A 16,845-nucleotide genomic window follows, 5' to 3' on the forward strand; every position below is an offset into this window, starting at 1 on the left:
GGGAATGAGGAAACGAGGTCAAAAAAGTTATCAAGAAGAACACAGAAAACAAAACCAAACGGCCAAAGTCCTTCTCGAACAGTAACCACTTTAAATGCCAACAGATTAGACTCTGTAATCAAAAGACACAGATCGGCAGAAAGAATTAAAAACACGGGACCCAACTATACACTGTCTACAGAAGACTCACTTCATGCTTAGAAAAGACACTTAGGCTGACAAGTGAAAGGACGGAAAAGACATGCAAACGCACACAGTCATCCAAGGAGAGATGTCATGACTATATTAATCTCACACAGAACCGCCATTCAGTCAAAAAAAATTACAAGGACACTGCATACGGATGAAGGGGTCAATTAGCCAAGAAGCCATAACAATTAAAAATACACATGCACGAAACTTCAAGCTCCAAAACCTATAAGGCAAATGCTGACAGAAATGAAAAGAGAAATAGTTCTACGGTAAAAGCTGGAGACGTCAACATCCCACTTTTGATAATGGATAGACTAAGAAGATCAGTAAGGAAACTGAGGAATTGAGCAAAAAAACCAATTCGAACTAACAGACATAGACAGAACACTCCAACCAACACAGGATACATTTTCCTCAAGGTCACATGGAAAACACTCCAGGACAGACCATATGTAAGCCATAATATAAGTCAGAATAAATTTATAACAGTTAAAATCATACAAATTATCTTTTCTCATCAGAATGGAATGGAACTAGAAATCAATAACAGAAGGAAGACTAGCAAATTCACAAATGCATGAAAATGAAACACCACACTCTCAAATACCCAAGGGGTTACTCCCAAGAAGAGATAATCACAAGAGAAGTTAGAAAACACTTTCAAATAAGTGAAAATGAAAACAAAATGTACCAAAATTTACACTGTGCAGAGAAAGCAATGTTAAAAGTGAAATTTAAAGCTGTAAACACTTATATTAAGAAAGATATCGAACCAACAAACTAATTTTACACCATAAAAGGAACTAGAAAAAGTATAGCAAACTAAACCCAAAGATTACAGAAGGCAGGAAATAATAAAGATTACAGCAGATATAAATAGAGAACAGAAAACCAACAGAGAAATATCAACAAAACCAAAAGTTGGTGCTCTGAAAATATCAAAATTGACCAACTTTTAGCTAGACCGACTATGGAATAAAGGTACAAATTACTGAAATAAAGTGGAATCATCACTACCAATTTTAAAGAAATAAAAAGGATAATCAGAGTACTGTGAACAACTGAACGTCAACCAGATGGGTGAGCTAGATGAAATGGATAGACTCCTAGAAACACATAACCTTCTAACACTGACTCACGAATAGAAAATCGGAATAGACTTATAACTACTAAGGATTTGAATCAGTAATCAAAAGCCCCCACCCCAAAGCAAATCCCATGACCCAGATGGGTTTCACTAGCGTATTCTATTTAACTTTTAAAGAATAACTAACACCAACCCTTCTCAAACTCTTCCAAAAAATGAAGAGAGCACTGCTTTAACTCATCCCATGTGGCCCGTATTCCCCTGATGCTGAAGTCAGACAAAGACCTACAAGAAGAGTACAAAGTAATATCCCTTGTGAATATCAATCCTCACAAAATACTAGCAAGCCAAATTCAGTAGCATAGTAAAAGGATTACACGAGATGACCGAATGAGATATATTTCTGGCATGCAAGATGGTTCGACATAGAAAACAAAACACATGATCATCTCCACAGATGCAGAAAAAGCATGTGACAAAAGTCAACACCCTTTCGTGATAAAACCAAACCAAACAACAATCAACAAAGAATGGAAGGAAACTTCAACATAATAAAGGCCATATATGAAAAACAGGTAACCCCATACTCCACGGTGAAAGACTGAAAGCTTTCCCTTAAGTCAGCAACAAGAAAAGGATCCCACTTTCACTACTTCTATTCAACATAGCATTTGAAGCTCTAGCCAGAACTATTATACAAGAAATAAAAGGCATCCAAATTGGAAAGGAAGCAGTAAAATTATGTTTGCAGGTGACATGATCATATATACAGAAAAGCCTAAAGATTCCACAGAACCTGTGAGCACCAATTAGCTAGGTTAATCATGTTGCAACGTACAAAATCAACACACAAAAATCCGTTGCATTTCTACACGCTAACAATGAACAACCTGCAAAGGAAATTAAGAAAACAATTCCATTTACCATAGCATCGGAAAGAATAAAACACTTAGGAATTAACTGAGGCAACAAGCAGAAAAACTACACTGAAAACTATAAAACATCACTGAAAGAAATTAAAGAAGATGAAAAAGCATCACACACTCATGGGTCAGAACACTAAATACTGTGAACGTGATAATACTACCCAAACCTATCTAGGGATCCGATCCAGTGCAATTCTATCAAAATCCCAGCAACATTTTTTTTGCAGAAAGAGAAAAGCCCTCCCTAAAACTCATGTGGAATCTCAAGGGACTCAGAATAACCAAAAACAATCTTTAAAAAGAAAAACAAGGGGCACCTGGCTGGCTCAGTCAGTGGAGCATGCGACTCTTGATCTCAGGGGTTGAGTTCAAGCCTCACGTTGGGAGTAGAGATTGCTTAAAAACAAAATCTTTGATAAATGCATACATACATACATACATACATACATACATAGAAGAACCATCATGGGGGGCTTACCCTTACAGATTTCGATGCTTATTACAAAGCTACAGTAATCCAAACAGTGTGGTCCTAGCAGAAAGACAGACATACAGCAGCACCTGGGTGGCTCAGTCGGTTAAATGTCTGCTTCCGGCTCAAGTCATGACCTCAGAGTCCTAGGATCGAGATCCACATCGGGCTCTCTGCTCAGCAGGGAGTCTCCTTCTCCCTCACTCTCCCCCCATGCTCTCCCTCCCTCTCTCTTTCTCGCTCTTAAATAAATAAAATCTTTAAAAAGGAAAAAAAAAAAACAGACATAACGCACCAGTGCAATAAAACAATGAGCTCGGAAATCAACCTTCACATACATGCTGGTCAAATGATTTCTGACCAAGTGCCAAGACTATTCAATGGGGGGAAAGGACAGCCTTTTCAAGAAATGATGCTGGGAAGATTGGACATCCACACTGAAAAGAATGAAGGTGGATCCTTACATTAAGCCAATAATCTATAAAAAAAAATTTTTTTTAAACCCCAAAATGTATGCAAGACCTAAAACTAGGAGCTAAAACTACGTAACTCTTAGAAGAAAACATAAAGGAAAAAGTTCATGACACTGGACTTGGCAATGATTTCTTGTATATGGTCTCAAAGGCACAGGCAACAATAGAAAAAAATAGATAAATTGGACTTCAGCAAAATCAAAAACTGTTAGACATCAAAGGACACTATGAAGAGACTGAAAAGGGCAACCTACAGAATGGGAGAAAATATTTGCATATCATACATCTGATAAGGGTTTAATATCCAGAATATACAGAGAACTCCTACAGCTCAACACCAACAGCAAAACCCAATTTAAAAGAGCAAAAGACTTAAATAGACATTTCAGCAAAAATAAAGAGATGGCCAGTAAGCATGTGAAAAGATGCTCAACATCACTAATCACGAGGGAAACGCAAATCAAAGCCACAGTGAGATCCCACTCCACATCCACTGGGCGGCTATTATTTACACACACACACTAAGTGGTGGTGAAGATGTGGAGAAACTGGAACCTCTGTGCAGTGTTGGTGGGGAGGTGAAACAAGGCAGCTGCTGTGGCAAAAACATGGTAGCTCCTCAAACACGAACACAGCATCACCACAGAATTCAGTATTTCCACTTTAGGTGTAGGTCCAAAAATACAGAAATCAGAGACTCAAACAGTTATTTTATACCAATGTTTACAGTAGCATCGTTCACAATATCCAACAGGTGGAAAGACCCCAACTGGCAGGGCTGGATGAACAGATGAACAAAATGTGGTACATACGGGCAATGATTATTCAGCCTTAAGAAGGACTGGAATTCTGATAGATACAAACATGGATGAACCTTGAAAACATTACGCCAAGCGAAATAAATAAGACCCAACAGGATAAATATTATATGATTCCACTTCCAAGTCATACCTAGCATAGTCGACTCACAGAGACAGAAAAGGAGAATGTGGTTACCGCTGGCGGCAGCAGGCGGGGGAGGGTGGGAACGGGGAGTTGGTGTTCAATGGGTAGAGTTTTGGTGTAGGCTCATGAAAACGTTCTGGAGGTGGACACAGGTGACCGCTGCATAGTAACGTGACTATACTTAACGCAGCAAATTTTATGTTATGCATACTTTACCACAATAAAAGAAGAGCCAAAACAAGTGACCAATGTTATTTCAAAAAGAGACCATGTAATGAGGAGAAGCTCACAGGCGTGTATGTGCAGAGGGCTTAGCGGAGCTATCCAGGCGAGGAACTGGAGTTGTGGCAGAGGTCCTAGGCGGGAAGTTGAGCCAAACCACTCGGGAAACGCTGGGTGATTTCCTTTTGCAAACAGGTCAGCAGACAGGAAATACGAAGCCAATGTCAAGATTTCACTGGACCCTAAAAGACTGATTATCAAACTGGACGATCAGCTCAGTGTTTCTCAACAAGGGACTATGGGCATCCCAGACAAGAACGACTGCTGCTTCCAGGGGGACTCTCCTGCTCGCCACAGGGCACCGACTACCCCGACCTCCGAACCCGTTACTACAGGAGCGCTGTCCTCGCCCCGTTACACTAACCATCGAGGAGAAGCCCACAGAGCTCCATCACCACCACGACCCCAGCTCACTCAGATGAACGCCACACACTGAATCCAACAACCGAAGTAGGAGAGCCTTTGTGTGTCAGGACGTGTCTGGTTATGAAGCAGTGACAAACAATTCCACGTCTTCCAGGGCTGAGACAAAACATGCTTTCTCTCGTGTTCACGACCTGTTCATCCTGGGCCAGCAGGTGAAACACCCCACGCTCTTCCCCACTGTCCTCACACAGGACCTGGGCTGACACAGCGACCGGTACCTGGAGTGCCGGCAGATGCGGGAAGGACAGGGAAGGACACGTGGCAAATGATGACGCACTGGCATTTAGAAACTCCACTGGGGGCACCTGGGTGGCTCAGTCAGTTAAGCATTCGACTCTTGATTTCAGCTCAGGTCATGATCTCAGGGTCTTGAGATCGAGCCCCGTGTTGGGCTCTGCACTGCGCATGAAGCCTGCTTAAGATTCTCTGTCTCCTTCCCCTCTGCCCCTCTGCCCCCACCCATCTCTCTCTACCCCTCTCTTAAAAAAAAAAAGTCTTCTTATAAAATAAAAATTCCACCTAGAAGTGACACACAACACTTCTTACATTTTGTTGGCCAAAGCAGATCAAAGAGCCTTGCCTGTTACAAAGGCCAGGAAAATGCAGTGCTCCCGTTTACCCGGAAGGAAAAGAACCAGAGAGCCTCCATACAGAGCCTGACAGCTGCCCAGCGACGACGTAAAAGCATTCTGTGAGGACGCTGGGCCCACGTGCACCACTGAGAGTCACTGAAGAGCGCGTTACCGCTTCGTGTAGAACTCAAGACGGCGCCCCCACCGGCACCAGGCTACGGCGTCCCAGGAGGGCTGAGCCACGTGCACTCCGCGGAAACAGTTTTTACACAATTTCAATGCGGTGTGACAAAGAGGATCATCAGGGCAGTGAGTGCAGGAGGTCAACTGACCCGGCCGTCAGGGTACTGGACAGAAAGAAGGGCTGCTGGCAGCCTCCATGTCGGTGCAGGGCAGTCAGCCTGGAGGAGGACTTGCAGCCCACCGACAGGTGGAAGCAAGAATGGGGAGCACGGGGACGCCCGGGGCGGGGGGGTTCAGTCGGTTAAGCATCTGCCTTCGGCTCAGGTCATGATCCCAGGGTCGTGGGATTGAGCCCCACATGGGGGGGGGGTCCCTGCTCAGCGGGGAGCCTGCTTCTCCCTCTCCCACGGCCATCCCCCCCCTTGCTTGTGCTCTCTCGAATACATAAATAAAAGCTTAACCAAAAAAAAAAAAACAAAAAACAATGTGGAGACTAGGCAGGGGTGCCTGTCTTTCAGAGGAGGCAAGCATCCCCCTGCTCACTCCCAAGCTCTCAACAGACCTTCACAGGGACGGGAGTGGGGGGAGGGATCTTCATCCTGGGCCAGCCCTGAGGGCCTTAATACAGGGATCCTCTGGATGCGTCAGCCCTGCTGCGGGGGGGGGGGGCTGAACAATCTCTGCAGCGTGGCCCGTGCAGGCTGCTGACCCCGCTTAGCTCCGGGCACTGTGCCACAGGGGCTGTGCCACCTTTCTCAGGCCCCGGTCACAACCAGGGAAGACGATGCACCCCGTGCATGGAAGGTCCGGCCGAGCAGGTGCCCTGGGTGGGATGCTGAGGCCAGCAGCGAGGGGGGCTTTGTTGTGGGAGCTCAGGCCGGGCAGTCTCATGTCAGAGGCCCCGTGTGAGCACGGGAATGGCTGCAGGAGCCCCACTGCCTTCCGTTGTTTTAATTAAAATACTCCCCCAATAAAAAAAAGCCTGGAACCAATTGTAGGGGGGAGGGGTGGGGAAGAGAATTAAGAATAAGCAGTAATTTTAAATGCACTTTTATTTTTCTTTCCATTTTAAACCCGTGTTAATGCAGAACAAAATAAAGGCACTAGACATTCTGCATTTAAAAAAAAAATGCTTAGGGATTTATTTCAACATCAACTAAAGGATTTTTGTTTTGTTTTCCCCATTTAACTACCCTCAGAGTCATGGAGCTTTCAGTACAAAGATATTATGGGGTAGGGGGAGTACGTAGGGAGGTTATCTTTTCTATTTCAGGATTTATTACAGATATGCTCTCTGAATGTTACACTCGGCAAGCACTTCCATGCTTCTCAAACTGAGGAGCTCGGTGACAGCCTCAACGCTTTCAAGACCACAGGTGGGACAAGGGAGGGGAATTTTTCTCCCAGGAGAGTAATTTTAAAAATCCTTTTTTGTGTTAAAATAAATAAAAATATATTATGGAAAAGAATGCAAAGTAGGCCTTTTAAAGATAAAACTGGAGATGGATGAAAAAGTCCCCCACACAGACAGGGTGGGGTGCAGCACCTCCGGGCCTCTGGGGCAGGCTCAAACTGGCCTCTGCCATCAGTCCCACAGAAGAATCTGAGAAGACCCACTAAAGGATGTTGCAGCCTGTCATAACTCATACTTCCTCTCACTACACAGTGACAGCCAGAGACCATCTTTTGTTTTTTGTTTTTTACGATTCAACATGTCTTTAACACCTGCTATATGCCAGGCCCTGCACATTCGGGATAATTATCATTTTGGCCTGCCTCATGATTTAGGGTCAGCACCCACTACCTTGGGGTAAATCCTAGGGCCCTTTTAACAGAGGGTGAGGTCTGCCAGCAGGCAGCCCAGGCGGGGCCAGGCCCTGTGCCAAAAGACCCAGATGCCGGAGCTCAAATCACAAACACAGGGGATTCTGCAAGTACTAGGAGCACCCCGCAGCAGAGTTTACGGAGGGCGGGTTGCCCCAACAGCTGTGCGGCCGCTCTGGAGGGCTTGCGGGAACGTCAGAGGGAGTCTATGGGAAGGGGTCCCTGGGCCACGCCCAGTGCGGAAGATATCTGTACAACTGGAAGGGTACAAGACGCCTGGCAAGTTGTCACTCACACCCCTGGGCAGGCCGGGCGGTCTGCAAGCACAGGCTTTGGGACTCATTCATAGGGATTCTATATGGTATTTGTTAGGCACTGGAAGTGCGACGGAAAGTGCATTTGGCTCACGTGCACAGCCTGGTATAAGGTGTTACAAACTGCTGAACCATGATAACCAGCACCCAGATCCAGAAACACATTCTTCTCAGCTCTTAGAAATCCCTTATTAGGAACCTACGGTTTTACCTTTAGACATCCAACCTTCAATGAACACCTATTTTCAGACATCTAGGAGATGATCTGTAGTTGAAATAAGCAATACTTCTTAAAAGAAGGCAAACAACGTGATTCGGTGCCACACGAGAGGAGCTCAGAGCAGGGTATCCCCGCCCTCCAGCACCCACGTGACCAACGTGCAAAAATCCAGCACGGCCCAATCCACAGGCACTGCCACTATGCGTCCATGAGCACAGGCTGGGATCTTCTAGGCTTCCTAGGTAGTAAAGAACATACACCTTTAAGACTACTCTCCACGTTCCCCCAAACTAAAAACACACTGCTAGGCGCTCTTGGTTCAGGAAGAAAACAATGTTTCAGTCTAGTTATCATGAGCCCTGGTTCTAACCTGAGTCAACACTGCTTTCTCTTGGCTAACACAGCACAATAAAGGGGGGAAACCGCGTCAGAGACTCCCATCCACCGCAAAGCAGGCACATTCCTTTTGGGAGACAGGAAGGACCGGACGAAGAAATGGTAATTAAAGACAGTGTGGACCCCAGCACTAGGCACACGGCACATACCACCGCAAGGCATTTACTGCAAAGTTCCTTCTAATAAAGAAAAAGTTTTCAACAGAAAAGTACATAAAAGACACACCTCAATGAAATGTCGCAGTCATTAAAAATGAAAACCATGAAGACCTCCGAGCTGCTCAAAAATAGCACTGACCGTGCTAAAGACAGAACTCAAACTGCAGTCATACTGCACAATTAGGCAAAAACGGTGACTAAACACAGGTAAACTTGGCTGGATGGGAAAGATCTAGAAAATGACACCCAGAGAGCAGGGGAGGTAGAGCAGTAGTTCCAACTTTGTTTTTATTTCAGCTTCTATGAGTAGGATACTATTGGACAATATGAAACTCATCTAAATATCATTCCTATGTAAAAGCCTTCTGGATCGGATTCATGCTCCCATGCTGACTTTCACGGTCAGTATCCAAGGAATCCTGTCCAAAGCCTCATCTGGCCAGTTTCTAAAAAAGAACCAGACCAGCTGCTGTTCATGCCCCCGCTCTTCTAGTTAAAGGGAGGAGCAAAGGTATTATGAGAAAACCCAAAAGGGCTGACAACCCTTATATTTAAATAATACATTATACTTAGCATGTCCTTGATTAACTCAGTGGCACTGTAAGTTGGACAAAGATTTCTATCCTCCTAATATTATTTCAGTGAAAGCTGTGTGACTTGCCAAGATCTTGTGAGTCTAGTGGCAAGTCAGGCGTTGGCTCTGAGGACAGAATCCTAGCTCAGCCCCTTCCTGGCTGGGCTGCCCACAGCAAATGGCTCTAGTTCACCTTATCTTTAAAATACAGATAATACAAGCCATTTTGGAACTACAGTGAGGATTAAATCTGACACCAGGAAATGACCGTTTCCATGGGGGGGGAGGGGCAGGATGGCTCTTCAGGTCTTCTCCCATTCCCAAAACCCAAGGCCTTGTAGGTCCCCATGGCACGGCAGCAAGCTGAGGTCTGGCCAAGGCAAAAGAGGCAGGGAGTTCCAGGTGACCTTAGTACCAAGCACATAGTAAGTGCTCAAAGAGTATCTGCTAAATGGACCAACCCAGTCAGGGAGCCCTCTGTCATCAGATGATGATTAAGAAGAAAAACAGGCAGGAAGCCATCAGCTATCGGAACTCAAACTCTGGCCCCTTTAACTTTGAGACTACAGCGTTTATTTTGCACACGGCATACTGACGGCAGCATCTGCCACTGTGGAAGACAAAGTCTTCTGCATGTTATCTTCAGCTCTATTTACCAAATATGCCTCTGCGTGGTCCTATTTAAAGAGATTCAGAGAGAGAACAAACTGATGGTCACTGGAGGGGAGCTGGGTAAGGAATGGGTGAAACAGGTGACCAGGATTCAGAGCGCACTTCTCGCGATGAGCCCTGAGTAATGTACAGAATTGTTGGTTCGCTGTATTGTACACCTGAAACTAACAGAACACTGTATGTTAACTATACTGGAATTAAAGTTAAAAACTTAAAAAATAAAAACATTCAGAAACCACTGCTTTCCAAAAAGAAAATAAAATAGTCCTACTAATATTGCCTTATCTCTGTAAGATAAGGCTCCTCCATCAGCTTCTATCAATCCTACTTTGGTGAATACAGCTATCTTTTATGAAACAAAATCGTATCTTGGAGGTAAAAACTGTAAACTGTAGCTCAGAGAAAGTGCTGATGGGTAAAGCAGAACTCTCAAGAACAGTTTAAAATGAACATGCCTATTCTATTTGAATGGCTTTATTGATCTTTTTCTTATCAATTTACTATAATATTCATAAACTGTTTTAAGTCACAATTGTGTCATGGATTTCTGTCCTGTGTGCCTCATCACATCACAATTGCTGCGATCTCTGAAATTCCTCCGAATTACTGAGAATTCAGCTCTTCATGGCAAATCATTGTGCTGTCCTTCCAAGAAGTCACAAACCATCCCCTTCTGTGAGCAGCTTCTGAGGCTCTGGGCACACACATTAAGTCAGAGAATCAGAAGAGGACACTTTGTAGCTATGAGGTCAGCACCAGAGAAATGCCTCTTTACCACTTCAACAGCAGGCTCCATAGTATCCCTGAGACCATTTAGCTTCATTTCCCTCTGTGGGGGTCCAACCTGCACCCTAGAGCAAGAAGAGAGTAACAGGACGCCACTGACATCAGGACCTGCTGCTTCCTCTGCTAGGAGGTGGAAGCAGTCTTATCCTCCAGCAATTCTGGGCTGCACCGCCGAGAGCTCTCAGAAAGGGACCGTACCCTTGCCTTCACCGAGTATTACTCCTGTCGTCGGACATACAGACACAAAGACACAGTGGTCAGCCCAACAAGGACTACACCCATGGGAGCTGTGGTCCCGGTCAGTGGACACCAAATCCAACACGTAGGTGAGGTTGCAAAAAAGCAGAAGCTAGAGATGGTTTAAACCACGGTCTTCTCGTAACATCGGGCCTAAGCTGCTTTGCTGGAAGCCCTTCCCACTCTGCCCTTTCCAAGGGATGGAAATTCTATTTACTGTGTGTGTCAGACTAAAAGCCACTGTGCACTAATGCCGCCTCGGGCAGTTCATCACACTGCTTTATTCATAAGGCTGGGATACCGGGTAGAACCGCACGAATTTAACATCTTGCTGCGCCTGAAACGTTCATTAAGGGCTCTTATCTGCAGTCACCTGCCCACCCCGTTGAACCTCTCCGCTAATTTAAAGAGACTATAATCTGCTCACATTTAAATTATGATGAACAGGAACATTTCCACTGGAAAAACTGTCACGCATCTTAATTTGTGCTGCCAATTAGGTCTTTGGAAAAGGAAAAAAACAAAAACAAAAAACCTGATCATCTTACATATAGTAATTTGCCCTAATTGGTGCATAATGGGTCAGATATAATTTGTGGATTACCCCCACCTGGTAAATAGTTTATTTAGCGTTTTAGAGGTACCAAAAATTAGCCTTATTATTTGATGGCAAAAGGTTCACTCCCGACCACACGTTCTGGGGACATTTTTAATCTAAACATGAACTGTGTATTTAAGTGGTGGAAGTACAGTTTGAACAGAACAACAGGTTTCCAGAGTCCTAGGTTATCAAGATACATTGTCTGATGAAATTCACATGGGGCTCAAGGCTCCTTGCAGAAAGGGTTAAGTCCTAGAGAAACCCAAGCCTCCTAGGAGCAGAGGATACTAATTATATGGTAAAGGTCAGTGGAAAAATAAAACAAAAAATGAACCCTATCTCAGTCCTTCTTACTCGTATTTCTTTTCCTTGTTTTTAATACCTTCCCCTCACTGGGGAAAATTAAAAACACTACTCTTTCTCATCAACATCCACAACAATTTTTTCTCAAATGTCTACTTTCAGGAAGCCTTTCGGACATCATTAAATGGCCAAAACGACCAACCATTAGGGGCTCTGCCTTGAACTGGAGCCAGGACCCAGGCAGGTGACAGCGGCCTGGGCTCTGGCGCCACCAACTTGCTGGGTCCCTTCGGTCTCCCAAGGATAGGCCCGGAGCCCCGCCTTCTCTCTCTCCGAGGCCCAGCACCCAGGTGGAGAAGAGGTAAAACACTCCCAGTCCAAGGTTAAGGTGGAACCGGTGAGTCAAAGGCATTCACAAAAGCAAGAAAAAAATCCAACCGTCACAAAGCCTCTCTCTGGCTCCCACAAGCTGCTTCCTTCCCTTTCTAAAAGTTTTCTTTTTAGTTCATTTGAAAAAAGTGGATATTGCTTACCTCTGAAGATACTAGGTATATTCGTTACTAGAAAGTAAGGAAAAGCTCTTTAAAGAAGTAAAATAGAAAACTGAGGTAACGTTCACATTCCCACCACCCACTGAAACATGGGGGGGGGGGCGAAGTACTCTCAAGTGTTTGTAAATGAGATTTATAAAGCCCAGTTTGGACCATAAAGCGTAATTGGGGTCCTGCTGTGTTTACGGTTTGAGATCTCGGGCTTTTTGTTTTTTAACTTGGCCTCATGACGTTGCCATTCCCCCCACCAAGTGGTTACAAATTCCTTGAAAATACTCACAAAAGTTATAGAACAAATACAAGAGCATTCCTCGTAAATTACACTCCCTCATCCAAGTTGAACTGTACTCCCGGCTATTTTTTAGAAAAATTACACTTTTCTGCAACTTCATCTCTTTGCCAACTCCAGGAGAAAGTGGGGTGCGCGCACCAGAAAAGCTCCCCGCACACACACACATCCCACCCCCCTCCACGCCGGATCTACCAGCGCTGCAAACGCAGGCGCTACGCCCCTGCTGCCTCCCGCCGGCACTTCCCTCGAAACGCTTCCACTCCAGGGGCTCGCGGCCCCTGCCGCCCGGCCTGCGACCCCCCGGTCCCCACCCAGGACCAAGGCGACTGCCGCGCGAGGTGGGGACGCCCAGCCTCTCCAGTCCGGGCGGCACAGCGGTAACCCACCGCGCACACCTGCAGGGCGCGCCCGCTCCGGCATTCCCGGGGCGAGGCTGGCCAGGTCCACAACGCGGTGGCCAAGGGCCACGTTTCAGCCCAAGGCGGGGAGGAGGGCCGGGCGCAAAGAGCAGGCCGGCCGGGCTGCGTCCCGGCTGCGACGGGACCCTCACCTGGGAGCGAGACGCCAACTCCATTCTTCCTACCCGGGCTCCGGCCTTCTCCTAGCACGCGGCTGCGGGAACCTGGCTCGCCACGGGCCCGGCGCACGCAGAACACCCGCGGCCGCGCAACCCGCGCGCTGCGCCTGGAGCTCCGGCGGGCCGGGGGAGGGGCGCACTCGGCGCCCGGGACAGGGGGAGCGCACCGCACCGCCCACTCGCCGCCGCCGCGCCGGGACTGCGAGGCGCGGGTCTCAGACCAAACTTCGCGACCGGTGAACTTCGCTTCGCCCGCGGCGTGGGCGGGGGCGGCGGCTGGGCGCGGCGGGCGGCGGCTGCCAGTGCGGGGGCGCCGGGCTCCCCCCTGCAGCGGAGGGAGGGAGTGGAGCGGTCCGGCCGGGTTTCGCGCGGGAGAAATGAGGGGGCAGTCCCGGCGCAGCCTCCAGCTGGCACGCCCGGCTACGCGCGCCGGATATTTGCAGGGTTTATTCCAGGTCCTGCCCTGAAGCACATGCCTCTGCTGTAATCTATGTCTCTCCTTCAGGAGAGCGTTTTAGAGCTACTTGAGAGCTCGTTTGGTTTAGTTGTTGTAAAGGGGCGGGGTTCTGCCGCCTCCCAAAACGTTTGCTGCAGTGTTCACTTTGTAAAACAAGCAACCCGGGTTTCTTTACGGAGGCCCTGGGGTTGGGAAGCTGCAAAATCCCCCTCGAACTTTAAACAGCCTTTGCTGTACCATTATACACGTAGGTCTACAGCCCCACTAGACAGAGAGTTCTAGAGGTTAGAAATGCTCATTAACAAATGTTGGCTGGCAACTACTATGCGTCAGGCACTGTGTTAGAGCTGGGAACACGAGACTGAACAACAACAACAACAAAAACAGGTCCCTGCTGTGTCGGAGCTTACAGTCAGGGAGCCAGCCACCAGCAAGACGTTATAAATGTAATAGTGATGCAAGTACGTGTAATAATAATGCAACAATTAATTTGATTCATAATTTCATGATTCAAATACCATTAATGTGATAGTAAGTTCAATTATAATGATGCAAACACATGTAAATTTGAAGCTATGATAGATGCCACGAGGGAAAAGGTAAGAGGTACTATGGTGGCTTAAAAATAGGGAGACTTAATTTGGCACAGGTCAGCGAACACTTCTTAAAGTTTAGGTAGGAAGAGTGAACAATTCAGTGCTTGGAGATTGTGGAAAGCTAGAAGTAGGTATTGGGGGAGGGTGGTAGGTGAAGTTGCTCTGAAATCCGAGCAGGTTTGCGGGGCAGTATGTAAAGCCTGTTTGGCACTGTGGTTCACAGTGGATCACTGTATGCAGGAGACCTTCTGCAGCCCTTCTTGGCTGCTTGGGATCTGACATTCATCTTTTCTTTGTTGAAGCAGTCAATGAAATTGGCCAAACATTTGCTCCAGCTTGAGGAGAGAACATCTGGAAACTGTCCTCCTTCCTACTTTCATTGGTTCAACAGACCTGTGTTATGTGCTTCCATGTTCCAGACTGTGGGGGAAGAAAGATCAGTAAAACATGGTATGATGCCAAAAAAAAAAGTTTTGTTTTCTTTTTATTGGGTAATGTGAATTATTCACTATAGCCACTTCCATTTTTATTATGCTTTAGAGTTTTACTTCATATATAGTATCTCCTTGAATCTTCCCAACATTCTTCCAGATTCTTATTATCCACATTTTTAAAATGTGGACACAGAATCTAAGAAGATGCATTAAGAGAAAGATCCCTGTCCCCCTGCTAGTAAATGACAACTGCAGACTGCCAAACTGGAAAACATCCCTTATGCCTCCAAATTCAACGTTGTCTCCTTTCTTCTTTACCTTTTCCTTTTGACCGCTGGGAAACTCAAGAGTGAAATTTGTTCCATTGAAACTTTTTTCTTTTTTGGTATATTTGCTTTCCCATGAACCAGTGATCTTGTTTTTACTTATTTCCTCTCATTGTAGGATGCATGAAATCCCTTTTGCAAGAGGGAGTATAAATTTGAAATAGGTCAGATTTTGCAAAGCACTTGAAGTAACCTAGTCCTTATTTGGAAAACTGTATGTGGCTGAGCCTTCTTGCTTTAGAAATTTGCTGTAACTAGTCCTAAATCTTCAAATGGCAACGTGGAAACTTTCTTCCTTTGTTGGGCAAAGCCCATGCACTTGAATAGTACTTAGTAATTGATTCTATAGTGGTGTGTTTTGTTGTCAGATTTTGGTTCCTTTCCGTCTACATTTGACCCTTTAACAACCTGGGGGTGCGGGGGGGGGGGGGGGGGCCAACCCCCAGCACAGTCAAAAATCCATGTAGAGCTTTTGACTCCTGCAACACTTAACTACTAATAGCCTACTGTTAACACATATTTGGTTTAGGTATTATATGCTCGATTCTTACCATAAAGTAAGCTGGAGAAAAGAAAATGTTAAGAAAATCATACAAAAATACATTTATAGTGTTGTACTGTATTTATCCAGAAAACTCCACATGTAAGTAGATCTGCAGTTCAAACCCATGTTGTTCGAGGGTCCGCTGTACTTCCTACTCGTGGTTATGGATGGGATTCATGACTTGTCCATGCTGGGTTTCAGCATAGCGCTGCAAGAGGACTGTCCCTTCCCAGAAGCAATAATATACATATTGCAACAGAGGAAAAGGTGATGTCGTGTTTGCAAAATTTCCTTAAGAATCCGTCTAGAAATCTATGCTTGCTTGCTTTTTAAACATGTCTATGAGATTTAAAACTTGGTCCATACTACCTTCGACAAGATAAGAAATTTGGGATTATATGCCACCACACATGCCTCAAGTGACATGAAATAGTTGTGATTGCTTATCAGTCCTGGCCCACAACTTTTTCCTCCGTAAAAGGAGTCCAGACATTTCTCCTCGGCTCTGAAGTCATAGCTCTGCCCTTCCCACGGAGCTCAGTGGTGGGCAAATCCTTTATTAACAGAGAAATGTGCCAGTTTGGTATTCGGAACACCCAGCAAAGAATCCACCCTTGGCAGAGGGCTAGAAGCCATGTGGGTAATATCTGAATACCGCTTAGCATTACATTTGATCATGAATAAATGAAGTGACAGTTACAGAAGATAACATCCCTACTTGTTTTCTATCTCCATATCTTCAAACTCCCATCTCATTGAGATTAATACCTCACCTAGAAGGGGGGACATCACTAAATTTGAAACACTCAGAGATAACATTTCCAAGTTGTTGCAGAATAAAAGATCTAAAATCAAGTCTCTTATAGCAAAGTCATCATCTAACAGTGTCTGGGTGCGTATTCTATCTTCCTGACTTGGCTTGCCAAGATAACTGCTGTCACAGCCAATTTAAATACATTCTGATAATAACCACTTGAACAGCTATGGAGAAAAAGACATGGATGACCAATAATAGATGCCGTCATATATTGGATGCAGAAGAGTATACACAGAAACTGTAATGCCCATGGTTCTACCGAAAAGCCAATAGTAGTAGTGGTATCAGTAACAGCAGCCAGCTAAATGAGCACTGGCTGGGCACCGAACCCTGTGCTGAGTTCATCTTTGCAAGCATTCTCTCCTGTAATCTTTCAACTGTGACAGTTACCCATCTGCTCCTCCAAAATAGTGCTGGGAAAATAAATGAAAGACTATTTTCAAAGCATTTGAGATTTCTTAGAGATGCTATATAAACTCGAAACAGAATTAATGCAATCCATATTTCATAGGGTTTTTGGAAAATAGTAATAATTTGGTGTGTGAACCTAAAATATAACTAGGTACTGACAATAAAGGGCTGAAAATGAAAACAGATTGGTCAAAGCT

At 45.4% G+C, this 16,845-nt stretch overlaps 1 protein-coding gene across 11 annotated transcripts in view; it reads right to left on the minus strand.

Annotated features, from left to right (window-relative positions):
• CDCA7L (cell division cycle associated 7 like) overlaps positions 1-13,407 on the minus strand; it is a 43,584-nt gene extending 30,177 nt beyond the window's left edge. For 3 of the 11 annotated variants that reach the window (XM_048212914.2, XM_026507315.4, XM_026507324.4), the window contains exon 1: positions 13,037-13,404. In XM_048212914.2, the coding sequence (XP_048068871.1) occupies positions 13,037-13,060 (24 nt within the window). In that variant the 5' untranslated portion in view covers positions 13,061-13,404. Of the gene's footprint in view, positions 1-13,036 lie in introns of all 11 variants that reach the window. The other 8 variants (XM_048212915.2, XM_048212912.2, XM_048212911.2 and 5 more) reach the window with 7 other exon arrangements.
• Positions 13,408-16,845: the final 3,438 nt, after the last annotated feature.

The sequence above is a fragment of the Ursus arctos genome, unplaced genomic scaffold, assembly GCF_023065955.2.
Source record: "Ursus arctos isolate Adak ecotype North America unplaced genomic scaffold, UrsArc2.0 scaffold_3, whole genome shotgun sequence".
In the NCBI taxonomy this organism is placed as follows: domain Eukaryota; kingdom Metazoa; phylum Chordata; class Mammalia; order Carnivora; family Ursidae; genus Ursus; species Ursus arctos.